Below are 23715 nucleotides of genomic sequence, written 5' to 3'. Positions count from 1 at the left end.
CAACTTTTGGGCCCAGTAGCAGTGGGAAAGGGAAGAATTATCTTCTCATCTCTTCAGAAGCAGGCTGGAGGGACACCTGCATGGCTCAGCTGGTTAAGTGTCTGACTCTTGATTTCGGCTTGAGTCATGATCTCATGGTTCATGAGATCGAGCCCCGCATCAGGCTCTGTGCTGACAGTGCAGAGCCTGCTTGGGACTCTCTCTTTCCCTCTCTCTGCCCCCCGCCTTCTCTGAAATTAAACAAATAAACTTAAAAAAAAAGTGGGCTATAAAGCTTTGGTTCAAGAGGATAGGCCTGGGAGGCTGCTAATGACTTTTCTTGATGAAACTTGTATCAATTAGTATAATGCTAGCTGCTATAACAAACAGACCCCAGGGCACAGAAGCTTAACATGATAATAATTGATTGTTGCTTAAATAACGGGCCTGTCTGGCAGGCAATTTTTCTCCAAAAGGTGACTCAGGGACCCAGAATTATTCGATATTTGGACTCTTCCACCTTCTAAGTGCTTGGGGTCATCTGTATACGGCCAACTAAAGAGGGAAGAGTAACACTGTGGCTCTGAATGTACTTGTATTCACCTTCCCTGGCTGGAGCAAATCACACGGTCCCACTGAGAACAAGGCAGGTTGGGAAATGTAGTCCTTGGTCAGGCATCTGCTCTGAATCACAGCTCCACTCAGTGGAAGGGGAGGCTCATGTGTTTGGTGCACACAGCAGTTTACTGACCTGGCAGCCAGAGTTTCTCATATTCCCAACAGCGGGTGGTTAGTCTGCACTTTCTTTTTACTGGGTCCCCATGGGTATTTAGGAAAGAAATGGGAGGAGGGGGCACAAGAGCACACTGCAGCAAACCAGAAGTCAAATGTCAATTCTTCAGAGACTGGGGCTCAAACAAGCTGAATCACTTCTTCACAGCCATGTAACTACCTCTGCCTTCTTTCTCCCATATGTCATCCCCCACCCCTGGCCAGAAGCCCATGGGATTGCACATGAAGTGTAGAGCACCAGGGATAAAAAGACCATCCCATGGGGAGGGGTCGGGGTCACGGTTTCACAACTGGCCCTTGGGGCTGGCTGTTTGCTGTGGAGGCTGTTCTGTACATTGTAGGCCATTTACAGCATCTTTGGCCTCCACACCCTCCCAGGTATGACCATTAAAAAGGTCTTCAGATACTGCCAAATGTCCCCAGGGGGACAGAATAACCCTAAGTGTAGGGGGCATGGACGGAGGCCATGCATAGCAGTTCAGAGGGGAATTCGGTTCCAGGGCGGGGACAGAGAACGTGACCTGCAGCATCCCTTCTGAATCTGGAGCCCATGGTTTAATCGAGTTTAACTGGGCCTGAAACTTGGGTTCTCAGAAGCAATATGCCATGAGTATCTGCCACAGAATAGAACATTATGGAAAATTAGCATTAGGAGAGCCAGAAAAAAAGTCTCAATTACAGTAGGAAGAGGACAGATTTTAGGCAGTGAGACTCTAAGTAGGCTGGGGAATCAGGCTTCAGCGTTCCCATCTGAAACATGGGAGCAGGTGAGGACTCAACAGAACCTCACGTGGAAGATCCAGGGCAGGGTCTGGCAGGCAATAAATGGTCCACAAATGTTAGCTAATGACAGACCTTACAGCTCATTCCACACCCCAGATAATTCTTCCATTTGAACACAGGAGGATAATGTTCCAAGTGAATGAGGATTTAATGCAATTGCCATTTGATTTAATTTCCAAAAGCGTTAAAAGTGTTAACGCAACACATCAGCATGCAGCTGATAAAGTAGTCAAAATAATTCAAGGAAACCAATACTTGTCAGGTTTTATTTATCCACATTTACGCTTTCTTAAAAATAAGCTGGTCTTTGTGCCCATATAGAATACAATATACATAGATTTCTCCCGGTTCGCCTCCCCCCTACACACATATGCTCAAGTTAAGTTTCCCACTTTCTTCCCATCTGTCATTTTTCCCTTCCCATGAAGAGCTAGCAGTGACGTTATGCAAGAAGGAGGGAGTTGGGGCTAAGGCTGGGCAGTTGACAAATGCGGGGCTGACGGCAATTGATGAAGACAAGCATGAACATATGGGCAGCACTTTGTTGACACAGGATGAACATATCCTTGACCCCTTTCTCAAGTCTAGGCAGGTTGGAACAATTGTTCCGTTTTAGAATCAGGGAGTCAAGAGGTGACACTCCTAATTCACATAGTTACTCCAAGATTTGAACCCAAGACCTCTGATTTGCAATCTAGGTGTTCTTGCCAAGAGTAGCCATGGCAAACTAACAAACAAAGCAACCCAGTAATAAAAGTGTTGACTAAAGAAAGATGAAACTAAGAACCCGAGCATCAGGATATTTTCCTGCTGAAAATGACGGCTGCAGAGAAGATGGAGGTGCTCAAGTTTCTTTGCATAGCATCTTTCTGGAAAGCCAAGGTCAGACAGGGGATGGGGGGTGGAGATGGGCCAAGACTGACATGAAAAGGTGTTAAACTTGGAGACACAGGCTGAAGCAGGTACACTCGAGTGGGCAGGACTCGGCGGGGAAGGGGGAGGGCTCACCCTGAGACCAGCCTTCCCTTGACCGGCACTAAAAGACAACCCAGAGGTCTCTTTTAAATGACCATCAGAATGGCCCCATGGCAGACTGGATAAGTAGCATGGCCATGGCAGGTCAACTGAGACCCCAGACTGTAACAGAGCAGGACAAAGGCCACAGCAGTACTGCAGGGAACTGTAAAGTTTAAAGCTTCCACAGCCATGAAGGAAAGAATGAAGGAAAGGAAAACAAGACTTAAAGGAAAAGATAAAAAGTGGTACCCGTGAAGAGGACGGAACCTGTCCAGAGACAGGAGGAAGCCCAAGGTTCCAACAACAACAGAACCTTGGAGCAGGAAGGGGTGAGGAGTCACCTGCAATGCTACTGCAGGCTTGTGTAGGGAGCACTGAGGATGATGATGGATATAGCAAGTTCGAGCGCCTTCTACACGCCAGGTATCCTGGACGCAGCAGGAAGCAAAACCTACAGAGCTTCTGCCTTCAGGAGATTATGTAATACGGAGATGTAAATGACAATGGCAAACCCTGATACGAGCTAGGAAGAAAACCCCAGACTGAAACAATGATACAGCTTTACAGGAGGTAGGGAAGGGTGCTATTTTAGATAAGGTACTCAGGGTAGGGAGGCTCTCTGAGACACTGATGTCTGACCAGAGACCAGAGGGAATTAAACAAATGAGCCACATAATTCTTTGGAAGAAAAGCATTTTAAGCCAAGAGAGAACAAACAGGAAGTACAAAGGTCCTAGGGTCAGAACTATCACGGTATGGTTCAAGGAAGAGGAAATGGGCCAGTGTGGCTGGAAAAGAGAATAAAAGGACAAATATGGGAGGTGGGGGATCAGGAATCAAAGAGACAGAGGGGCCAGATCTAGAAGCCATGTTAAGAAGCTTAGATTTTATTCTGAGTATGACAGGAACTACTGGAGGGTTTTGAGCAAGCAAATGCCACAATTTAACTTGTTTTCAAACTATCACTCAGGCTGCTATATGGAGACTAGACCTCAGGTGGCACAAGGGTAGAACAGGGAAAGAGCTGATACAGTCATCCAACTGAAAGAGGGGGAGAGCTTGGTCCTGTGCACCAACTGGCAAACTGACCTGGGAGCCAAATTCAGACCGCTGCGTGTTTTCATAAGTAAAGTTTTATTGGCACACAGCCACATTCACTCATTTACATATTTCCCATGGCTGCTTTTGCCACAACAGCAGAGTTTAATGGCTGCAACAGAGCCTGTATGGCCTACGAAGCTGAAAATATAAACTATCCTGCTCTGTACAGGAAAGGTGTACCAACCAGAACTCAGGTGTCCACAGCAGAGGTAGGAGAGTGTGGCAGGGTTCTAGGTAGACCTAGGGAGTTGTTTACAGGGCAGAAGCCAGATTCCAGCCCAGGATCTTCTACCACAAGCCCACTCTCTGACTGCTGAGCAAAACGGTGCCCCCACCCCCACCCCCAGGTCCCCCTGGCCTCTGAGGGCTGGCAGAGAACAGGAACAGATGCTCCCAAGTCCAGTTCTGATATCGGCCTTGGAAGAGCTCCTGTGGCTGCCCAAGCTACATGCTCAGAGCGATTACTGGCTCTGCCTGTTCTCCTAGCATGATGCAGCGGCCCTTCACAGCTGCGGTCACTGACCAGGCACAGGCCAACAGCTTCGGTCACTTCGGAAGCCTGCAGAAGCTGCAGGGTCTGGGTATTACAAACTGTTGGATCCCACGCTTCCCTCTCTCAGGCCTTACTTTGTCAGTGAGTGGGGGCCAACTTCCAACTGTCCTATCTGAATCTAAATGGCTGTGGGCTTTCTCCAAAGCCCCCGAGGCCCCTCCTGTCCTGTGCAACAAGTCTGAAGTACCAGGATATGAATACCCCAGGAACAGCCCTCGACCAGTGACTGGTGGGAGGTAGGGTACAAATATCCCAACTCTCTCACATCGTAGGAGTCTATGCTGAATCCTAGGCTTCCCCAGTAGGAATGAGCTCCACATGGTCACCTGCTTGGAAATGCCCGTCCTCTTCACCTTACCTCCTGACATCCCAAACAAACCTCTTGCATTCAGATCTCTGCCGAGTCTGCTTCTAGGGATCCCAGTCCTGAATGCCCCTGATCTTCACTCCTCCAAATAGGCTGTGCCTTTTACCAAAGCCACCTGCCTGACCAGGGCTTTGCACGGGGCCATGGGAAGGGACCAGGCAAGAGGAGAACAGATGGATACAGAGGCCCAGCTTCACGAGTGTGTGCGCACTACTGTCCACGGAGCACAGACGGGGGTTCCATCAGAGCCCCCTGACTCCTACGGAATAAAGCTCCAATTCTGTCTGGCACAAAGACTCCGAATATATCCCCCAGCCTATATCTGCAACCTCAAACATGTCACCCACTCATGTCTGAAAAGTGGCCCAGGCTATCTCTGCTCAAGAGACTGGCCAAGGAGCCAGCTCAGAGGGGAGCACTTGAAGAAACCTTCTACAGCTTTTTCAAACTGTATCAACTGTCCCACCCTCGATTTCCTCAGCTTACACCAATTACAGAGCTACTATATTGAATTTTGTAAGAAATGTATACAAGAAAGAACTCAGTCTGAAGCACCAGCAGGCCTGGCTTTAAATCCTGGCTCCATCATGCACAAGCTGTGCGACCTTGGGAGAGCTACTGAACCCCTCTGAGCCTCTGTGCCCTCATTTGTAAAAGGGAGATGCTAACAGCACCTACAGAATAGGGTCATCAGTAGGATTAGTAACACAGGACAGTAGATGCTGAGCACAAACTAAATGGCCGTGCATTATAGGCTTGCATGATTCTTCCCAATAAACCACGGGCCTACCACACCATCTGACCCAGAGCTGGGGCTCATTCAGCTCTCAAACAAATGAATGCAGGACCAAGTCTGCCACTCCAGCCATGCAGTCTCTAAACCAGAGGCTGTAAACTCAAATGCCTACAGAAACCAGACTAGTGATGTCAGCAAAATGGGCCACGTGAGTGGCAGTGGTCAACCACACAGCATGTGCTCCAGAACCAAGGGGCCACACTCACCACTGCCGCCACCGCAGGCTCCGTGTGGCCCGACCTGATGCAACTCCATGAGATCTTTAAATACTCCAACAAAATGTTAGGAAAAAAGACAGTGCAACCCAATAAAGCATTTCTGCAACTGACTTTGAATAATAGGCTGCCTTTGGTGATCTCCATCGTATTTCCAAGAGAGATCTTAAACATCTATCTTACAGGTTATTGTTCCTTTAAGTAGGACAAGGAAAACTGGACAATGTACTCGAGTAATATCCCTTAAAACAACAGTAAAATATAGGAGCGTCTGGATGGCTCAGTTAAGTGTCCGACTTTGGCTCAGGCTATGATCTCATGGTTCATGGGTTTGAGCCCCACACTGGGCTCTGAGTCAACAGCGCGGAGCCTGGAGCCTACTTTAGATTCTGTGTCTCTCTTGCTTGCTCTCTGTCCCTCCCCTGCTTGTGTACTCTCTCTCTCTCTCTCAAAAATAAGCAGTAAAAAACTTTTTAAATAATAGTAAAATATGATTACTGATGGTTACAGATGTAACTGTGTGGGTATCCACTTTGTACTAGGATCTATACATGTATTGTCTCCCTCTCATAATGGATCCAATTAGATACATTCATCCCATTGAACAGATGAGGAACCTGAGGCCTAGGGGGAACACATAATTTGCCTGGAGTCACCCAGACCGGGGGGGGGGGGGGGGGGGGGGGGGAAGGGCAGGACTGAAATTGAAGCTCAGGTGTGTTCACATCCAAAATCCCTACTCTTGATCCCATCAAGCTGCCCTGGTAGGAAGTCACATGAGTATTTAAAAAGAACATCAGGGGGGCGCCTGGGTGGCGCAGTCGGTTAAGCATCCGACTTCAACCAGGTCACGATCTCGCGGTCCGGGAGTTCGAGCCCCGCGTCGGGCTCTGGGCTGATGGCTCTGAGCCTGGAGCCTGTTTCCAATTCTGTGTCTCCCTCTCTCTCTGCCCCTCCCCCGTTCATGCTTTCTCTCTGTCCCAAAAATAAATAAACGTTGAAAAAAAAATTAAAAAAAAAAAGAACATCAGGCACTCAGTGCTGGTATCAGACTTCTACTTCTGTTATATGGAGTTGGAAAACAGATTCAAAAATCACTGCCAGTAACAAATTTTTATCTTAGCAAATTTTCATCAGTCACATACCTGCATAATGTGGACTGAAGACACCTATGTCCTTGGGAGAAGCAAAAACATCTTGAAATCTAAGAAAGGAGGAAATCCAGAAATGGGAAGAGAATAGTGCATTTGTGAGCACTGGTCCGGAACAGGCAGGTTGAGGGACTGGACTATCAATTGTGCAAAACCTCAATTATAGAGTAATCTAATGTATGCCCAGGTACATTATCACAATTCAATAAACAGCTCTTCAGAATTAAGTAATTCCAATTTGCTTTCATTTTGATCTGTGTTGCCCTGAGAATTTGATATTACCTACACTCAAATTAGGTGGTATCTTCTGAAGTGCTGATGCTCACAATCCTGGGATAGCACATGAAGCACAAGCCAGCCAGCCATAAACACACCTATTTAGACAGAGACATTACTTGGCACGGTGCACACACCTGCTATGGACACTGTCAGAGGGCACTCCACCCATCTCTGGGCACCCTTGGGCACCGAGGGGCCCTGCGACCTCCCAAATGCAGGATGGCCTGAGTTCTGAACGAGTGCTGCCATGTGGTCAGATGGTTGAGCGCAAGAAGGACCAGCTACTTTTCCTTTCTCCCAAGATTCCTAGCTCACCAGTGGTGGACACAGGAGGGGACCTGGGGCATCTGACCTAGCATGGACCCCATGACCCAAACCCCATGATCCATGACCCAAACTTGTCAACCCAAACAAGCCCACATGTCACCACCCACTTTTATATCTCCTCCCTCCCTTTCCCCATGATCAGCACATGACTCTATGGGGAGAGACCACCAGTCTCCCTTTGCGGAGGAGGCCTTACATGATTTCTCCAAGGCCACAGAGATAGCAATCAAACCACCACTGGGTCATGCGTCCTATCCCCACACACCCACCCAGTCCTTCACCATCTCTTACTCTCTTACCTGGGAAATCATACGAACCACGACTGTTTATTTAACAAACACTTCTAAGGGCAACAAGCCAGGCACTGTTCTAAGAACTTCTACATCCATTGTCTCATTGAATCCTCTGGCTGGACACACACCACTCTGAGGTAGGTAATCCTACATCTCTATTCCCAGATGAGCCAGCTTTATCAGAAGAGGCTGATGTTCAAGGTCATAGCGCTGGGACAAGATAGGCCTGGATTTGAACCCATGCATCAGGGCACTTTCCTGTGTCTGAACTGGAATAAAATGAAGAAAACCTGGGGGAAGATGTGCCCAGGGCTGGTTTTCCTTCTACGACACGTGGCGTGGCAGGGGTCAGCTGCCTCCCCCTCAGCACACACCATCTGTGTGATGTGTAAACCAGGAACAGGAAGTTACATTTGGGGAGCGCCATCCCCTAAGATAAGACTTAGCCCTTGAAAATACTTTTGTCTTCTCAAATTTTCTCCATTCCCTGAAAGAAGGAAGATTTATGTTTATTCTTTTTTTAATTTTTTTAAATGTTTATTTATTTTTGAAGGAGAGAGACACAGAGTGTGAGTAGGGGAGGGGCAGAGAGAGAGAGGAACACACAGAATCCGAAGGAGGCTCCAGGCTCTGAGCTGTCAGCACAGAGCCTGACACGGGGCTCAAACCCACAAACCGCGAGATCATGACTGGAGCCGAAGTCGAACACTTAACCAACTGAGCCACCCAGGTGCCCCTACTTTTTTTTTTTTTTTAAGTGCAAATATTTCAGTACTAAAGTATCTACCCATCCTGCTCAGTCATGGCCAGGGGCTCCAAGAGGCCAGTCACAGGACACTTTCCCCCAGATGCTGCCTTCACATGGGTTCCTGGCCAGACATCACTGCTGCTTGTGGATGTCCCCTGCTTTTCATTTTACTTGGCTTGGCAACCGTTAGCTATTTAGGAGCATGTGGGTAAAAAGAATTAAATCCATTTCCCCTGGAATCTGGAAGGTAGTAAGTACTCCACTCCAGAGAGGAGGGGAGCAGTGATGGAGAAAGCAGGAGTTAAAAGGCCAAGTTAACAGCAGCTCCAGAGACTCTTGTCATGAGTTTGCATGCAGTCTGGTTGCCTTCAACACTGTTTTTGACATCATGACACCAGGTGCCAACAAGGTCACAACCCTGAGGCCGTCCAAAGACGGCTGAAATAGCATGAGCCAACACCCAGCGGAACCCCAGCTCTGCCCCTTAGGACAGTCTCTCAACTGGCTGTGGTTGTTCTCCCTGCTGTAAAATGAATTAAAATAAAACTAAGGTACAGTGCCATATTTAGGACTAAATGAGATCGCATATGTGAAATGACTTCTACATTCAAGGGGCTCAGCTTCTAGCTTGCCACCAACTAAAAAAAGGAAAAATAATGGTCGCTACAAACAAGTGCTATCCCAAAAGGTTTTCTTTGTTTTTCAAAAGTTTGAGAGAGCGAGAGCGAGCACGTGCACACGAGAGCACTTGTGTTATTGGGGGAAGGGGAGAGAGAAGGAGAGACAGAATCCCAAGCAGGCTCCGTGCTGTCAGCTCAGAGCCTGATGTGGGGCTCGAACTCAGGAACTGTGAGATCATGACTCGAGCCAAGATCAAGAGTCAGACACTTAACTGACTGAGCTACCCAGGCACCCGCCATAAAAGCCTTTCTCAAGATGTAATAAGAGGGGAGCAGGTTGCAGAGAAGGCGCACTGTGAAGGAGACCTCTGAAGGAGGACACCCAGCACGTCCCTCAAAAGAGAACAGCGAGCACTGTAGGTGAAGGCACTGGGGGCAGCAGGGCTCCTGGATCATAGTGAGAAATGCGGCCAGTGCACTGTTCCCCCAGAAGCCCGAACCCCAGCCCATGCACAGCCCACAAAGGATCAATCACTGTCCCAATGAACCCTGACCACCCTTTCAAACCAAGGCAATGATGCCTCCCCATGGAGATGCCATCCTCAGTCCCAAAGGCTTTGGGACTTTGGTAACCCACATCTCCTCCTCCACAACTGAGAAAGGAAGAATAAACCAAGCACTTTCTGATTCCAATTGTGCAAAAAGATCAGAGTGCTACACTAGCTGCCCCACTCATCCTGTTACCTCCTTACCGGCCTGGTGCCAGGCACCTGCAACGTGTGGGCAAGTCCGTGGAGAGAAAGCATGAGCAAACACAGTCTGTTCTCTGGTGGGTCCCCACCGCAGAGCAGGAGGCTGCCACAGGAGGGATATAATGAACTTCTGCAGGGGGCGGCTCAGGAAATTACATATTCACCTACTGCCTGAAAGGCCTGCAGAGGCCACTGTGTTACCAAAATCAATCTTATGGCACCAAAACAGCAGACATATGAGCCTAATGTGATTGAAATGATGCTTTCTTTTATGTATTAATGGCACTCAATGTCAATGATTTTAAGATGATTTTTCCCTCTGTTGATTGTTCTGTTCATGACTGCCTAATTTGTTGATCTTCAGCTTAAGTGTACATGGCATTATGGAGATGAAATGAGTTCCTGCTGAGGCCAATAACTCATTTATGCATCCATCATTCAGTAAGTATTTTAAGGTTGAGCCTTTCGAAATGACCAACCGCGCAGGTCAAAACAGTTGAACACTGGCAGTTTTGTATTTGGGCAAACTCGGCACTTGGGCCATGCCCGTGGCTAAGTCTGGGGACCTCGTGAACCATGAACAAAACGAAAAATGCCTCGATTCTCACAGAGCTCGTCTTCTAAAGGGCAAGATGGAGAACTACCAAGAACATGAATAAAGGAAAAATAAAATTTTAAAGTGTGATAAGTACTTTATCACACGTACACAAGGTGACGTGATAGCACCCAGCAGCACAAGGGTTGGGGACATTCTCTCAGAGAAGATGGCATGAGGATGTTCAAGCTAAGACCTGAATGATAACAATTGGTCAGCTGTATGAATATCCATCTAGAGTCAGGACAGCCCAGGAGAGAAACTCTCAGACTACAACCCCCAATCTAGGTTCAGGCAAGGCTATCGGTTACATGGGGTCCAGCAAATAGAGGTCAAGGCCCTCACCCCAACCCATACTTTGTCCCAGAAAACCAACTCAGGAGACTTCTAGGGAGTCGATCCACGTTTTCACTTTCATACACCCTGGGTATCATTCTACAGCTAGCAGAAGATGAATACGTTCATTATTTCATTCGCTAAGTTATGCTATATTAAAATTTTAATCAGTGAACATAATGCTGGAAAATGAGTACATCCATATACTACTTTTTTCCAGGGTAAACTGTCAAACCACTTTTTGCAAAAGCAGTATTACGACACAAAGAAAAATCCATAAAGATGCTCATATTCGTTGGCCCTACCAACTCTACCCCTAGGGAATTCATCCAAGGAAATAATCTGGTTCAATGGAATAAAAATGTTCTCTTTTGGAAGAACTCCATTGAAGTGTTAATTGATGCACAAAGGCAAGATAAAACAAAAACGAAAACACCTGGAATTACCTAAATGACTACAAATAGGGAGGTTTTAAGAAATGGGATGATTCACTTGATGAAATAGTACACAACCATTAAGCATTAAAACAAAGATTATATAGGCTTTCAAAAATAAATGTGATATCCGGCTCCTTGGAGGAAGCAGAAAAGGAAGCAATGTGCATATTTTAATGTAAAGCATGTCAACAATACCTCAAGGTGAACAAGAACAAGAAAATTGAAAAGAATTGAATCAAGGCCAGTAGGGTGGGGGTTATTTCAGAAGTCCTTCTGAAATATTGTCATTACATCGAATTTTCTTTTTTTTTTTTTTTTTTTTTTTTAAATTTTTTTTTTTTTTCAACGTTTATTTATTTTTGGGACAGAGAGAGACAGAGCATGAACGGGGGAGGGGCAGAGAGAGAGGGAGACACAGAATCGGAGACAGGCTCCAGGCTCTGAGCCGTCAGCCCAGAGCCTGACGCGGGGCTCGAACTCACGGACCGCGAGATCGTGACCTGGCTGAAGTCGGACGCTTAACCGACTGCGCCACCCAGGCGCCCCTACATCGAATTTTCAATAAACAATCCCTCAGAAATAATTCTATTCTCTGAACATGGCAATAGAACACAACCAAAACACAAGGACATTGGCTCATTCTAACTTTAAATGCAAAATAAAGCCAAATTTGGAGATATCTTCCATGTTATAGACCCACAGGCTTGCACAGGTGGACCTTATGAGTAAGACTCAACTTGGAAGAATAATGCAAAATTCCATGATTTTACAGTAACTTCACTTCTTTCTTTGCAGAGTGTGGAAATGGGGGACTGGAAATCTTGTGTCCTTCAAATAACAGGAAGGAGCAGCAGGAGATGAGAACAGGCACCTCAGTTCCTTGCACCCTCTGAGGATGGGGCCATAGCAGCCCCTGAAATCAGGCCTGCAGGAGAAGCACGCGCTGGGGGCACTCACCTTTCACAATCAGCTCAGCGTAGTTGGACACACCAGAGCCGCCGTCAGAACGGATCACACAGCGGTACTTGCTCACGCTCCGCTGGGCAGTGTCCGCCACACTGACCGTGGCTGAGAAGCGTCTGTGGTTGACCACCCGGGTGACCATGAGGGCTGTGTCCCTGCCATTCCATTGCTGCAAGACAGAGGTAGGGAGGGGGGGAGAGCAGAAACCATATCATCACAGGGCACCAGGTGACCTCCAGCTGGGAAGCCCCAACTGTCCCCACACCCCTGGGGCCAAGGCTTTCCATAAGGAGGGGTCTCCATGGCTGGCTTTTGCAAGTGATCTAATGCAGGTATAAACTTCGTTAGGGAGCCGATTCAAGAATGCAGGTGCCTAATGGCAATACAGGGCACAGGCCTTCTCAACACACCTTGGTTCCTTGCTTGGCCTGCGTCTAAGGTTGGCACTTGCCCGCCTTCCTCCCATTTTCCTTCATCTCTTAAGCAGAGCCCACAGGGTTCCCCCAAAGACAGATTCAGGTAGGTTCCTGAAAATATAGGCCCTCAAGTGACAAACAGCCTGGCCCCCAGCTCCATGGCTGGTGCCCTGATAACCACACACAGGCTATCTGTGTCCCCAGGCATGGTGTGGACAGGGGCTTCCTGGCATGTCTCCTCCTTGGCATTTGCTGTTTCCCCTGCCTGGAACCTTGTGTCTGCCTGGGGACACTCCCTCACCCTTAAAAACCTATGCTCAGCCCATCGCCATCTCTAGCAAGTTCCCCTGTCATACCACCTTCTGGAAACTAGTCACTCTCTTTTGTATGGTGCAAACCTTCCATGCATTTTTGCCCACACACGTTTCCCACTGGAGACTAGACTATGAGCTCCCCAAGGGCATGACTTTGCCCCTTGCATCTACAGCACCATGCCCGACCTCCAGACTTGGTAAACGTTTCTAGAATCAAGATGGATGCACAAACATTTCTGTCTGCACCATGCTACATCTCAGGTGTGATATTCTGAGTTTGAATGAGACCCTTCAACAGCAGCAAGTTAAGATAACTGGTAAGGCTCGTGCGTGAGGAGGCAGCTTGTGTGAATGTTTATTAAGCATCTACTATGAGCCAGACCCTGAATCTCCTTCTGAATCCTCCCAACCTTGTGTGACATGTGTATTACTGCTGCTCTTCTCAGCAGAATCCAAACGTCTGTGTGGCTGAGTAAACAGAGCCAGGAAGTCCCTTAGCCAGCTTTTCCAACTTCAGGTCAAGCGTCTTTTCACCAAGACCCCATCCTCACTGCCTTTATTTAATTTTCTTTTCCCAAAGTAAAATTGAGTGCTTTAATTGTCTAGTTGGATTTCAGAAAACCTTAGGACTTATGGCATCCTCCATGCCCGGAAACTTCCACGAAGCGATCTTCACTTCCTGTCCAAAGTAAATGCTTCCAGCATACTTGTGACCTGCTTCCATCCATCCACGGCCCCATCAGTGATGTCAGGACTGGGATATGAGAGAGGGTAGAGCTACTGTGCTCAGCTGTCCCAAGGGAATGAGATGGCAGGGGAGGGCAGTGAGCAAAAAGCCAAGAAACACAGAGAAACCAAGGCCTCGATCTGACTGGCTCCAGGCTGGACAGGGAGACTGCAGGTGATGGTTTCCTTCTTTTTTTACCTTTTGGCATTCTCTGGACTTTCTGCCTCAAATATGGATTTTATACTTGAAAGTAATAAAATAAGTGGGTTTTTTGTAAAAGCATGGCAGTGTGAGGGGCAGCCATAACCCCCTCCCATTCCAGAAAGTAAGCAACACGGCCGAACAAGAACGATACAAGGCATCCACCGAAGGGAGCACTCATCAGGGCTGAGTCTGCCCACCTCCTGCCGCATGCTGTGACACACTTTTCCAAGAGTTGGAACAACCTGCTCACACCATGAGAACTGACCAGACACCAGACACAATTCCCTCTCCCAAAACAGTGCAGGGAGGAAGTAGAGGGCATTCTGGCAAATGCCAGGAACGTGTCCTCATTTGAGGAAACATTGGCTGAACCCAGGGAAAGGCCTCAGAAGAGATGAGTCACCAAAAAATTTAGCCCATTTTCCTCACTACTGAGCAGGCCCTTAAGACCTGGAAAGGGAGTGACAAGGTTCTGGGTATTTTCTAATCACACTGACTTATATCATCATTAACACTTTGATCTCTTTTTTAAAAAAAAAAATTTAACGTTTATTTATATTTGAGAGGGACAATGCACAAGCAGGGGAGGGGCAGAGGGAGACGGAGAATCTGAGGCAGGCTCCAGGCTGCCAGCACAGAGCCGGACACAGGGCTCGTGAGATCATGACCTATTACCTCCACTGTTTATGGGAGGAAACTGAGGCTCAGAGAAGCACCTACCTGCCTGGGCTGGCACAGCTTGCAAGTGGCAGAGCTGGGATCTGAAAGCAGGCCACCTGGTGGCAGAGCATGGCCTACAGATACCATGTGTTGTTCAGATGAGGGGTGACTACTCCCCACCCTTCACCCCCTCATTTCCAAATGTGGAAGAGGGTGGGTAACGGGCACAGCCAAGATCCACCTATTTGCCACCAATTTCTTAGCTGAGGACAAAAAAAAAAAAAAAAAGGCACAGACAGGGTAAACAAAGGGATGTTGTGTGAGGGGGAACAAGCAAAAATGCACAGGTCCCGACAAGACAGCTCATCAGACACAGAGCTTTTCCTCCGACCCCCAATGCTTTGAACAGTGAAGAAGTGTCGAGGGATAAGAAGGGAGACACCAAGAGTAAGGCCGGCACATGAACTCTACAGACCATGACTCAAGAGGTGAGTGGAGAAGGAAAAGTATGAAGAAAGAAAATCAACCTCAAAAGAATTATGGGAAACAAACGATGCCATTTGCAGGATTCACAAGGGCACAAGAAGTGAACAGCAGAATCAACAGTGTATAAAAACAGCGATTGGGGGGGAGGGGTTGGGCAGGCGGATCACAAAAAAAGGATAAAAGGACAGATAAAAGGACAGGAGGAAGGCAAACTGACAAAGAAAACAGACACCAGACCAGGAAGCACCAGGTGAATAACTGGTACTCCTGAAGACAGAAGCTGAGGGAACGGAAATCAAATCATACCCCAACATCTATCAGCTCACTTTCCTGGGTGAAAATAAGACCTAAATCTTCAGACTGAAATGGACTATTATCTACTTGATAGAATTTATGAAGACCACAACAATTGAGGTACACATTTTACTTCATAAAAATATCAGATGCTAAGGATAAAGAAGTATATAAACATCCAGGGAGGGGCCCCTGAGTGGCTCAGTTGGTTAAGTGTCCAACTTCGGCTCAGGTCATAATCTCACGGTCCGTGAGTTCGAGCCCTGCATCAGGCTCTGTGCTGACAGCTCAGAGCCTGGAGCCTGTTTCAGATTCCGTGTCTCCCTCTCTCTCTGACCCTCCCCCCATTCATGCTCTGTCTCTCTCTGTCTCAAAAATAAACATTAAAAAAAAATTTTTTTTAAATCCAGGGAAAAAATGTGCTGATAAATAAACAAACCAATCTGATATAAAACTCCTGGGCCACCATTGTTCCCTAAGCCCAGGCAGACATTCTCCTGGATGTGGCTGGTCCCTCAGGGGTCACAGGTGAGCTCCCATGAGGCTAGGTACTTCAGAGAGAAGGCAGGGCTGGAAGTAGGGAAAGACAGGATAGGAAATAAGACAAATACAAACAAATGCCCAATATGTGCAGCCTTGGATTGTGATTTCATTTCTCTTAGCTTTGATTTCTTCATACCTACGATGGATTTGATATTGGTGCCCCCTTTATGACATTATCATGATGGATAAATGAGAAGGGGTACAAAACACTTAGCACATAAAGGAGTATTCTGGCGGGAGCAGAGCTCTCCAAATTAACCATGAAAAGTGGGTTACACAGGATAATGGCTCCCTAAAATGTCCATATCCTGACGAAATGAACTTTGATTAAATTGATTGACAGAGTGACATTAACTGACGGCTTAATGATGGAGGAAGGAGCCATGAGCCAAAGAATGCAGGCAGCTTCCAGAAGGTAAGGGAGTGAATTTTCCTCTAGAACCTCCAGACTGAATGCAGCCCAACCAATACCTCCCTGTAGCCCTGGAAGAGCCATTTCCAACTTCTCATCTCCACCACTGCAAGGTTATAAACCTGTGTTGTTTTTAGCCACTAAGTCTGCCTAATTTGTGACAACAGCAATAAGAAACTAACACAAACAGCAAAGGGCTGATTGAGTGCAAAACGTTCCTTTTTCATATTTAGTTCAAATTTTATTTTGCTGTAACCTCCAGTATTATTTACTTTTCTTATTAATGATGTCAGCTTCCCGCAGAACCAGAGAAGAAGTGCATCCGCTGAATAATTCACATTTTTCTCTTTAGTTCCCGAAATACCAGGCTTTCTCCCATCGAAGGATAGGAAATTGCAGGTTGTCTTATAAAATCTCTGGAAAACAGGCCTTTTGATAATCACACTTGTCATATTGGGAGCAGACAATGGCAGGACAGGAATGGGCACGAGGGTCCAGAGCCATGATGGGAAATGGCACGGTGATGGACCCCAGGCAAGGAGAAATGAAGGTTAAATTCAGAGAGATGAGCCCAGATGGAAGGACAAGGAGGTGCTGGACGTCAAGACATGAGCAGCAACCCAGGAGCCGAGATCAGGAGAGATTCTAGAAGACCAGGCATTGTGACAAGCTCAGGGCCCAGAACATGGTGGCAGCATGGAGAAGGGACTGACGCAGAGGGCATACATAAGCAGCACAGGTTGCAGTCGCTGTCTCAGCCCCAGACACAGGCAGAAAAGAAAACACAAGGGGAGAAAACAAGAGGAGGTCTCATCAAACCAGGAACAGACCCACAAGCAAATGAGCAGGTTTGAGTAGGCACAGGGAGGGATGGAGCGGCATGATGCCAAGAACCTGAAATGGACCTCAGCCCAGGGACAAGGTGGGAGAGTACATCCTCCCAACCAAGATGCCGGGTGCCGTGTAAATGCACAGGGATACAGATGCTAGGGTGCTAGGAAAGAGGATGACAGAGAAGAGAAGCCAAAGTCCTGGGAAAAGCCAGACAGAAGCAAGGCATGGATGATGCTGGTGGAAGCCTGGGGAAGAATCTGTCAGACCCCCAGGTCACCACTCCCGCACGCTGGAAACTTTCTTTTGACTCCTATGGTATTTTGCACACATAAGTATATCCTTCCTCTGAAATTTCAGGCACACTTCCTTTCTTCTTTCAGACCTATGTCCATTATTCTAACATGGAGTCATTTCCAGCCCCTCTGTGTCCGTGGCAAATTGGATAAATTTCCCAGTGAGCACTGACAGGGCTGGGCTTCCCAGAAGCAGAGTCTGAGACATGGTGACCTACCGAGTGCCCTGAGGACAAAGCGGGTAAAAGACACAGTAAGAAAAGGAGCCTAGCAAGAATGTTATCAAAACTTAGTCCAGCTTCAGCCTGACTCCATGGGACCTGGGGAGCCTTTAAATGTACCAGAGTTGATCCTAGCTTGAGGCAAGGAGCCAGCACTGCTGGCCCATGTCAGTCAGTCACTGGTCAGGACCTGCCAGGTGGGAAAAGGAGAAAATTGTTCCCATTAGCCCCAGGGCAGTTCTTTGGGGAAGGGGCAGCTGTGAGCCTATAGCAGCCAACTGCCCGGTGCCTTAGGACTGGGGGGCGCTGGCTCTTAAAGGACACCATCAAAAACACCAATAGCATCCATTCTAACCCAGCACTTTCCCATCTCTGTCTCCTCCTATGGTACCTCAAACACGGGGTCTCCTGAAGTCCCAAAAGCCACTGCCTTGAGATTTGCTGGCAGTCTACCCCAGAATCGATGTCTAAAAAGCCAGAATGGGTGGGGTGGGGGGGACCAGGCTAAGAACTGACTTCAGAGAACACTCCCTATGTGGGAAAGTTGGAGCACCCCTGCAATCACACCCTACTTCCCCCAAAAGTCAACACATCTCCCAGGAATCAAGAGCTCCATGACTGACTTTGATAAATATTTTATTTAACCTAACAGGATTTGTCTGAGCATATATTAAGTAAAAGTCACATTCACATTTTCTAAGTACAATCTGTGCTAGGCACTGTGTTAACTGGCTTACATGACAGAATTCACTTAATCCTTTAAAAATCTCTGTGAAAGTACTTCTCCAAGGGTGAAGTTCCTGGGCCATCACCATCACCTGAATAGTTGTTGGAAAAGCACATTTTAAAGAGAATCCCAGGGCTGATATCCATTTCTAGATATTGTTTATTGGGGCTGGCAATCTGAGTTTTTTCCTCCTTATATACTCTGTTATTAATTCCAACAAAACAGCAAAAAGGGTAAACTATACACAAAGTTGAGTATTGAAACACCATGCTTCGTGGGGTGCCTGGGTGGCGCAGTCGGTTAAGTGTCCGACTTCAGCCAGGTCACGATCTCGTGGTCCGTGAGTTCGAGCCCCGCGTCAGGCTCTGGGCGGATGGCTCAGAGCCTGGAGCCTGTTTCCGATTCTGTGTCTCCCTCTCTCTCTGCCCCTCCCCCGTTCATGCTCTGTCTCTCTCTGTCCCAAAAATAAATAAACGTTGAAAAAAAAAAAAAACACCATGCTTCGTGAAGGACAACAGGGTCAGCATGGAAAAAGCTATGTTCTTAGAATGATCCAGAACACTGGCTCTCAAAATGTGGTCTACACGTCCACTATATGAGCATCCCCTGCAAAGTTGTTAGAAATGCAAATTCTCTGGCCCCACCCTAGACGTTAAGTCAGGAACTCTAGGGGTGGAGCCATTCTAGTTTGGTTTTGGGTTGTTTTTTTTTTTAAGTATATTTATTTAATAGAGAGAGAGTGAGTGTGAGCAGGAGAGGGGTAGAGAGGGGCAGAGAGAATCCCAAGCAGGCTCCAGGCTCAACACGGAGCCCATCGTAGGGCTCAATCCCATGACCTCGAGATCATGACCAGATCAGAGATCATGACCTGAGCCAAAATCAAGAGTCAGACATTTAACCAGGTGAACCACCCAGGTGCCCAGTTCAGTTTTAACAAACCCTCCAGGTGCTTCTCATGCATGACAAAGCATGAGATAAGCCCTATTAATGCTATTTTACAGGGCACCTGGGTGGCTCAGCCAGTTAAGCATCCTACTGAGGCTTAGGTCACAATCTCATGGTTTGCAAGTCAAGCCTTGCATTGGGCTCTGCACTGACAGCTCAGAGCCTAGAGCCTGCTTCAGGTTCTGGCTCCCCCGCCCCTCAAAAATAAACATTAAAAAAATGCTACAAGTGAGAAAACCGAGGCAGAGAGAGGTCAAGCAACATGCTTTATGAATAGTACTTCTTAAACTACTGTACATACAAATCCCCTGGGGATCTCATTAAAAAGGCAGATTCCAATTCAGTGAGTCTGTTGGGGAAGAGTCCATGAACCAACGACACGAGTACTAGCATGTCCTTATAGGACTTTGCTGAGTGACTAAGTTACAGAGTGGACCCAGGTGATCTGATTCCAGCGAATGAGACTTTAAAATCACATTGCCAAAATACCATCCATATATGACAACACATGGTTCACAATGACTCTGAGAAAGGAGGGTAGTGTACACAGATTATTCAAAGAACATCAACTGCCATCTTGCAGGAAATGATTGCTCCAGAGAAAACAGTTTGGGAAATGCTGTGACAGAAGCCCAGATGCCTAGCTTTCTGGAAACCTCAGCGGTCTCTAATCCAGAAATATCTATGTGAAGATGCTTTGCCCAAGCATTGTCCCACATTCTTGGCTAACAGACTCTCTGAATACATTATTAAACAATGGCGTACCTGATATGTTATTAGGTTCAGGTAAGCTTTTCTTAACCCAACTTCATCAGTCTAAAGCAGTGGTTCTCAAAAGTTAGCAGGCATTGCAATTACCTCCAGGGTGAATCAGTAGGTCAGGGGTGAGGCTAGATAATCTGCATCTCTAACAAGTTCCCTAGTGATGCTGATGCTGCTCACTTTGCCCTAGGTCTCCAAGACTTGAAGATTATGGTCCTCTTAAGTCCCTGAATGCAAAGGAAGAAGCCAAACCATACCTCATAATATGGGAATGGAAACATCCCTTAAATCTAGGCCACTTCCTGTGGTTGACCAAGTGGTCACTGCACCAAAGATGCCCAGCCACTGGTGTGACATTCAAATCCAGCTCATGCTTTACTGCTCAGACCAGTCCAGACCACCAGCTCACTGAGTCCACTTGGAGGAAGGTTATCTGTTTTCTTTGCCCAAAGGCTTTGTCTGCTTGCCAAGCTCTAAGCCCACAAAGATGCTGCTTTCCAGAAGGTGAACCTTAGTCCCAATTCATCCATCCAAGAGGTACATATCTTCTTAATTGAACAAAGGCATAGTTTAAGCTAAGCTGTCGTCCTGCTTAATCCCATTTTATACTCATGCCTCCCTCATCATGGCGACAGCTTCCTTTGAAATCTCTCGTTTTTCTTTCTTCACTTTCATCTGCTGATCTCTTTTACAACAACTCAAATTCCACCTTTCCTTAGCTTTTTGTTTGTTTACATTGTTTGAGAGTCACACTCTCTGCAAGAACAGGTGTTGCAAATACCCACACGTTAGTAGTTCTGACCCTAGCATGCACGCATCCTTCCACCCTCAGGCAAGACCTATCCTCAGGAACTACCTAGAGAGGAAATCACAGAAACACCGGATGCCATGGACGATCTGCTGTTTTCACACTACTCTATGAGCTACTGAGGCATCTCTAATGGCCTCATCATTTTGCAATTCCCCCTCCCCTCTGCTATGTCATGGCATTATTCCCTTCACAGAGAGATAAGACATAGCCTGCAAAAATGGCTGTCATCATTTCAGAGAGAGCATGCAGGCTTGTAATTGATTTGTGATTGGTGGAAGTGGGCACAGTATGGTCTTTAATAAAAGGGAGCTGTGTGCAACAGACGTGATGGCTGTTTTATAGGAGATACTCTAATACAGGGTCCAGAAAGACTTCTCTGAGCTGCTTTGTGCTTCTCCCTCCCTCCCTCCCCCCCCCCCCCTCTCTCTCTCTCTCTCTCACACACACACACACACACACACACACACACACACACGGAAAACGAGGCCCAGTATTTCCAGCTGAAAATTATTCTAATTGTTCCAGAAATCTCCTGGCTAGGGAATATTTAAGTGAAATTCTCACAATTCACTTGTAATGAATATTCTTTTCACTTCTAGTCATACTGCTTCAATGGCATGACATTTGGAAACTCACTAAAATCTGACTCATTGATTCTCTTAAGAACATATTTGTACCTCTCTGGCAGTCTCTCAACAATAGCTTTTGATTCTTTTTTATTAAAAGTTAGAAGAAATAGAAGTGGACATAAATCATTTGTGATTAGCTATGCTGAAGCCCTCCCATGGGCCTGATGCACGCATGACTGACTGCTCATTTGGGGTGGATCTCTGGGTCCAGAGTTCCTGGAGAGTCAGGAGTGTCCTGGCATAAGCCCCATAGGGAGTGTTCAGCCCTGAGCAAAGAGGATGGGCAGGTGGTGAAGGGCTAGCCCACGTGCCTCCTCCCTGGGTGCCTCTATCTCCCTTTGACTATTTCGAGTTCCCCTCTCAGAACTCTGATCAAAGGCCACTTCTTAGATACTCATGATCCCCCCGACTCCCTACCCAGCAGACCCACTCTTCCCCAACAGCCGGGCCACATTTACACCGAAATATTTAACTCTGTGTCAGTTGCTTCATGTCTGTGTCTGCTGTCAGATGGTAAGTTCCACGAAGCAGGTCCTGCTCGCTCCCGGCTCCTTCAGCTCCCACGTGCTAGGGCTGGGATGAGCAGAGACCAAATCCTCAAGTGCATAAACTGAGGACAGGCTGAGGGACGACACTGAGGAAAGGGTATTAGGAAGTGAATAAGACAGAGTTAGTGCATGAAGGGAGATTTCCAGGTCCAAGTTAGCTATAATCCTCAGAGATGTGTTGCACAGGATGAGGGAGGAGGGGTCGGTGCACTGGGTACAGAGGAATTTGAGAGCATGCAACCTTCTGTAGATCCAAAGCCCAGCTAGAATTTCATCCCGAGTTGCCCTGAAGGAGCTATTTTTTGATCTAGGGCACCTGCAGGTGAAAAGAAAAGCATGGGATGACCATGCCATGACTGTGAATACACTAAAAAACACTGAATTCTAGACTTGCTAGTATTCTTTATGGTTTATAAATTAGATCTTAATAAAGCTAACAATAAAAAGTGGCACAGACCCACTGTATGCAAACCCGACCCGGACCCACCCCCATGTCATTCTCACTGGACTTGGCAGGGGTTGGGGGAGACTGTGGCAAACATGAAGGTCATGCTGTGTGATGTGGTGCGGTGACTAATAAAGTCCTTGATCTCTGACCCATGAGGCTCACATCTTCTGCCAGCATCTATGAAGCTGTGTAGGCTAACTCGTTAGCCTGCAAGTAAGGTAAACTCTCAGACCCTTCGTGGTTGTCAGCAAATGATTTCATGGAACCAAGAGGGAACTTGAAGGAGGGGCAGTCAGCATCATCAAACACTGAAAGAAAAGTTGAAGGCATCATCACCATCATCATCACCACGACTGGCTTCATCAACAAGAAAAGCATTGGTGACTTTCACAAGGGCCACTTCCAGGAAGAGGTGGGAGTTGAAGAAAGCCACACTACAAGTGTAGACATCATACTGAGGAAACAGAGCGAAGGGGAGAAGAATGAACAGGAACAATTTGAAAAACAAAAAACAAAAAAACCAAGGGTATGACTTAAGGGTTTGACTTATATTTTGATTTTTTTTTTGTAATTTTGAGAACCACAGACCTATTTAAGTATCTAGTACAGTACCAATTAGAGGTGTATAACTATGTGCGTGCTACATAAATGAATCTTTTTTTAATAGGAAGCCACCTGTATGGAAAGAAAGGCTGGTATGGTGACATAAGTGTTGGGTCTACAAGGTGACCAGGCAAAGATGTTCAAGACCAAAGATTGTGACACAGACTGACAATCCCATCCTGACTCCACGGCTCACGACCTACGGGACTTCACTGACCGTCTTCAAAGACAGCCTCCTCATCTACAAAACGGGGCTAAAAGAAGCAACTCCCTGAAAGCGTGGCTATGAGAATTAAGTCCATCATACATGCAACCAACTGTGCTACACATGTCAGCTGTTGTGTTATCATTCACTTTCCATCATTGTCTAGTTGTTGTGTGGCCACTAGGTCTTCAACAGCAGTTCCACATGGAACGGACACCTGATGCAGGTGTGGGCAGGACGTGGAGGAGCTGGGTCCAGCACACTCACAGCCCTGGGCCAGCAGCAGCCCTTCAGGGAGCAGGGGAACAGGTTTACTGGAAAAATCAGCTGCAGAAAGGACTGACATGTCTGCTTATCTCGTCAGCCCTGGCGTGCCTGCTGTCGAGCTGATGAGCTCACAGGGCAAGAGCCTTTTCCTGCCAGATTAGGGTCTGCTCCCGGTCCAGTGCCTGTGATGTGCCTAAATACACATGCTGCCCCTACGGAGATCTCTGCCAAACGTTTGGACTCACGGCCTCATTTCTGGGAC

General features: G+C 47.1%; 1 protein-coding gene and 1 long non-coding RNA gene across 2 annotated transcripts in view; one reads left to right on the top strand and one right to left on the bottom strand.

Moving 5' to 3' along the window:
- The window catches only part of PTPRT (protein tyrosine phosphatase receptor type T), a 795219-nt gene that overhangs the window by 663989 nt on the left and 107515 nt on the right, over positions 1–23715 (bottom strand). Inside the window, exon 7 of the mRNA XM_047852741.1 lies at positions 12099–12273. Within this exon, the coding sequence (XP_047708697.1) occupies positions 12099–12273 (175 nt within the window). The remainder of the gene's footprint in view (positions 1–12098; positions 12274–23715) is intronic.
- LOC125162978 (uncharacterized) lies at positions 16867–23286 on the top strand. The gene is made up of 3 exons (XR_007151217.1): positions 16867–17008; positions 20133–20479; positions 23046–23286. It is a non-coding gene; the product is annotated as an uncharacterized LOC125162978 (long non-coding RNA).

This window comes from Prionailurus viverrinus, chromosome A3 (assembly GCF_022837055.1).
Source record: "Prionailurus viverrinus isolate Anna chromosome A3, UM_Priviv_1.0, whole genome shotgun sequence".
Classification (NCBI taxonomy): Eukaryota; Metazoa; Chordata; class Mammalia; order Carnivora; family Felidae; genus Prionailurus; species Prionailurus viverrinus.
Note: the sequence above shows the minus strand (reverse complement) of the source record. Positions and strands in the feature narration are given on the sequence as shown.